Source organism: Crinia signifera, chromosome 1 (genome assembly GCF_055691185.1).
Source record: "Crinia signifera chromosome 1, ASM5569118v1, whole genome shotgun sequence".
NCBI lineage: Eukaryota > Metazoa > Chordata > Amphibia > Anura > Myobatrachidae > Crinia > Crinia signifera.
The window spans coordinates 115,725,714-115,729,096 of NC_139217.1; the positions used below are offsets into that span (position 1 = coordinate 115,725,714).

Consider the following 3,383-nt stretch of genomic DNA (forward strand, 5'->3'; position numbering starts at 1 on the left):
AAACATTGCACATGTGCAGTCATTCAATAATTGCACAATTTGCATATTCCCTGACCAGGGATTTATGCTGAATTAGGCCCAATACTCACTAATATTTACATAGCGAACATTTGAGCAAGTGCCTATTGTTTAACAGCAAGTGGGTTAGAAGCCAGCATACATTTATCTGTCTTTCAGTCTTTTACAATAATAATAAATCTATAGTACAAAAATAATTTGATTGGCACAGAGCACATAATAATGTTTTTTTTATTTCACATTAAAACTGCAAACATGAATAGAATAAAAAGCACAATAATGCTAACATAAGATTATTTAATAATATATAGTATAACATACAAAATTCTCACATGCTAACTTCTTCAAATAGTAAAAATTGTGTTTACTTAACCCTTTATGACCCCTGGTTCATTTAAATGGACATAGTTATTATTATTTTTTTTTTAAGTATTGATAGATGGTATTGTGATTTGTTGCCATTAATATCCCAATGTCAATTCAATTGTACAAAAAAACTGTGAAAAAGTTATGGTAGATGCTAGAGTTTTAAAGTATTGAATTAATGAATGAATCACAATGCTTTGGTGGATGAGCTAGAATGCTTTATGGATTAAAAACCCTAGATTTGGGGTTAGATTTAGAGCATCATTCATCTACATTACCAGTATCATCACTGGGATAGACTGGAAACAGACAACGGGGCAGATGCATTAATCCTGGCAAAGAGATAAACTGGAGATAAATTGAAAGGAGATAATGCACCAGCCGATCAACTCCCAACTGTCATATTTCAAATATATAGCTCATTGGTTGGTGCATTATCTCTTTCCACTTTATCTCCACTTTATCTCTAGTTTATCTTTTCGCCAGGCCTAATACATCTGCCCACATGGGTCATAAAGGGTTACAGTGCCTATTGATAAATAAGTATATATTTCATGATCTGCAGACAAAGTTATCTTTATTTGTTGCCAAAATGAGAAGAAGGTAAGAATCTATTTTCCGCTCTTAATGGTTCTATAACAAATTTGATGTAAAGTAATAGCTATATGATTCCAACAAACTTATTTTAAAGCATATATTCACCATTAGAAAACCTAACCTGCTGAAATATTCACAGGATTCACTGCTACATATTATTTTCCTCAAAAATATAAATAACATTTACAAAAATACTCTGTTAGTAAAATTATGTTCATAGTTATTTTACATAAATTCCCAGTTTACTTAAAAGTAAGAAAAATGGGACATTTGTTAAAGAAAAAAGTGCTAACAGCATGTTACAATAGACAGTCTAGTACTAGTTTATATAATTTATAGTAATGATATTCAAGTCAGCGTTTGTAAGGATTACGGCTCCTAATTGCACATGGAAATGACTGGTAATAATCAGTGAGTGGTTCTAGTCAGTGACCTAATCACATGCAAGTGTAAACATTACATAGGTAAAAATCTGCAACGCAAAGTTGGTCATTCGTACGGTATGCCGATTTGGGTGGCTCTAAGAGTTTTACCATATTAACCAAACCTTATTACTGTATGTGTACATCAGATTTGGTTTGGCTAGGAAGAAAACCAAAGATGCGCCTCTAGCAAAACATATTTAAGACCCATACACATTAGAGGATATAGGAAAAGAGGTACTTATGTAATATCTGGACTCCCGTTTTTCTTATGAGACCGCGTCCCCCTACTATAGCTGCGCTCGCCACACTATATAAAATCAACTTCATGCGTAGTTGGATAGTAGGGGTATGAAAAAATGGGGTGCATTTAACATGGGAGTCCAGATAATACATAAGTACCGGAAAAGATATTGATCAGAAAGGGCTTTCTCAGTGACATCGTTTACTATATTTTCTTGTGTGTACACTCAATATGGTTGCGATGCATGTTTCTACACATCGTTAATGAACCCCCTCTCGGCAGAACATGCGGGTCAATTTTACTTTATAGCCAAAGACTCGCATGTTCAGTGGGTCCCGGTGATGTCACTGAACAATATTGTTTACCAATATCGTTCAGTGTGTATACTCAATATTGGCTACCTTTGGCCGCTGCCAATGTTATTAACTTTATCAGCGGTGGCCAGGGTCACCTAGTGTGTATGGGACTTGCGGTTACTAGCCAAGACCAAAGAGATGGAGGATGTAGATCCACCACATGCTGATTGGCATTCACTTAGTGGATCTGTAACAATCAGAATTGTGATATTGATGCATAGGCACGAGTAGATGCCATGATGAGTACTCTATATCCCAGAAGTGAGAAGTAGTGCATAACCCGGCGGTAAACCTGGTAATGTTACATAGCAGCACTCGGCTTCTGTCACTGATCAGAAGCAGGCACTTTGATGTCACCCCTTGGTGGTTGACACCTGTGTCTGTGTGCAAAACACATTTGAAAAATTACAGGGGCTGGTTGGCTGGTAGTTCATGTCTCTCCACTTTCTCTAAGTCTAGTACATAGACCCTATATATTTATCATCCAGGAAGACATATACCACAAAGAAACCCTCTAAATTTGTTATTCTGCCAGATACTAAACTTGATCCAAATTTTCTGCAGCTAAAGCCTGATAATATTTGAACGAATGTTTTATCATGGCCTCATTCTCGCTATTAGCATTAATGGTGAAGTTTTAGCGTGCGGCGTAATGTAACTCTTATGTGTTAATGCCCGCTACTAGTATAAAGGGTTGTATTGGTAAATGTGCGATGAATGTAGAGCACACAATTTAAATTATACATTCGTTTAAAAAAAAAAATCTCCATGCACAATTAAAATAACGAGCCTGACTGCTCATCTACTGCGAAACACACAACAAGATGCTTACAAGCTGCGAAATTAATTTTCATGATAATTATTGTAGAATTTAAATAGATTATATCACGCAAATACTAATTATTTCAGTTGTCTGACGAGTGTTCATTTGCAGGCTGCCACATCTCTGTGCAAGTTGCCAGCAGAGCAGATAGCATCATAGTATTGTATATCTCCACTACATTGTCCTCCTCAGCTTGCCATCCAGAGGGTGAACGTAAGCAATAAACTGGGAAGCATGGTGGACAGCCCTGCACCCATACAAAGCATCAATCCCATTCCAAGAGCAGCGGCAGTCAGAACACTTCTTTGGTCTCGAATTATCTTCTTCACAGTCTCGCAGAACTGAAAAATACAATAAACGAAACTTTAGCAAGTCATTCAAATACGTCACCTTCATATCCAGTACTTGTGTAAAGTGTAATAGACAAGTCTGTGATATGAATATTAAAACTGTAAGAGATCTTAACAAGTACTCAACTTGCTGATACTATAACAGCATTTTGTAATATTATATAAATATAACTATAAATACACAAATAATTATACAAAACTATTTTA

General features: G+C 35.8%; 1 protein-coding gene across 2 annotated transcripts in view; it reads right to left on the reverse strand.

Annotated features, from left to right (window-relative positions):
* Positions 1 to 351: 351 nt before the first annotated feature.
* LOC146059668 (lecithin retinol acyltransferase-like) overlaps positions 352 to 3,383 on the reverse strand; it is a 26,803-nt gene continuing 23,771 nt past the window's right edge. For both annotated transcript variants that reach the window (XM_083172107.1, XM_083172098.1), the window contains exon 2: positions 352 to 3,167. In XM_083172107.1, coding sequence (XP_083028233.1) covers positions 3,015 to 3,167 — 153 coding nt within the window. In that variant the 3' untranslated portion in view covers positions 352 to 3,014. The remainder of the gene's footprint in view (positions 3,168 to 3,383) is intronic.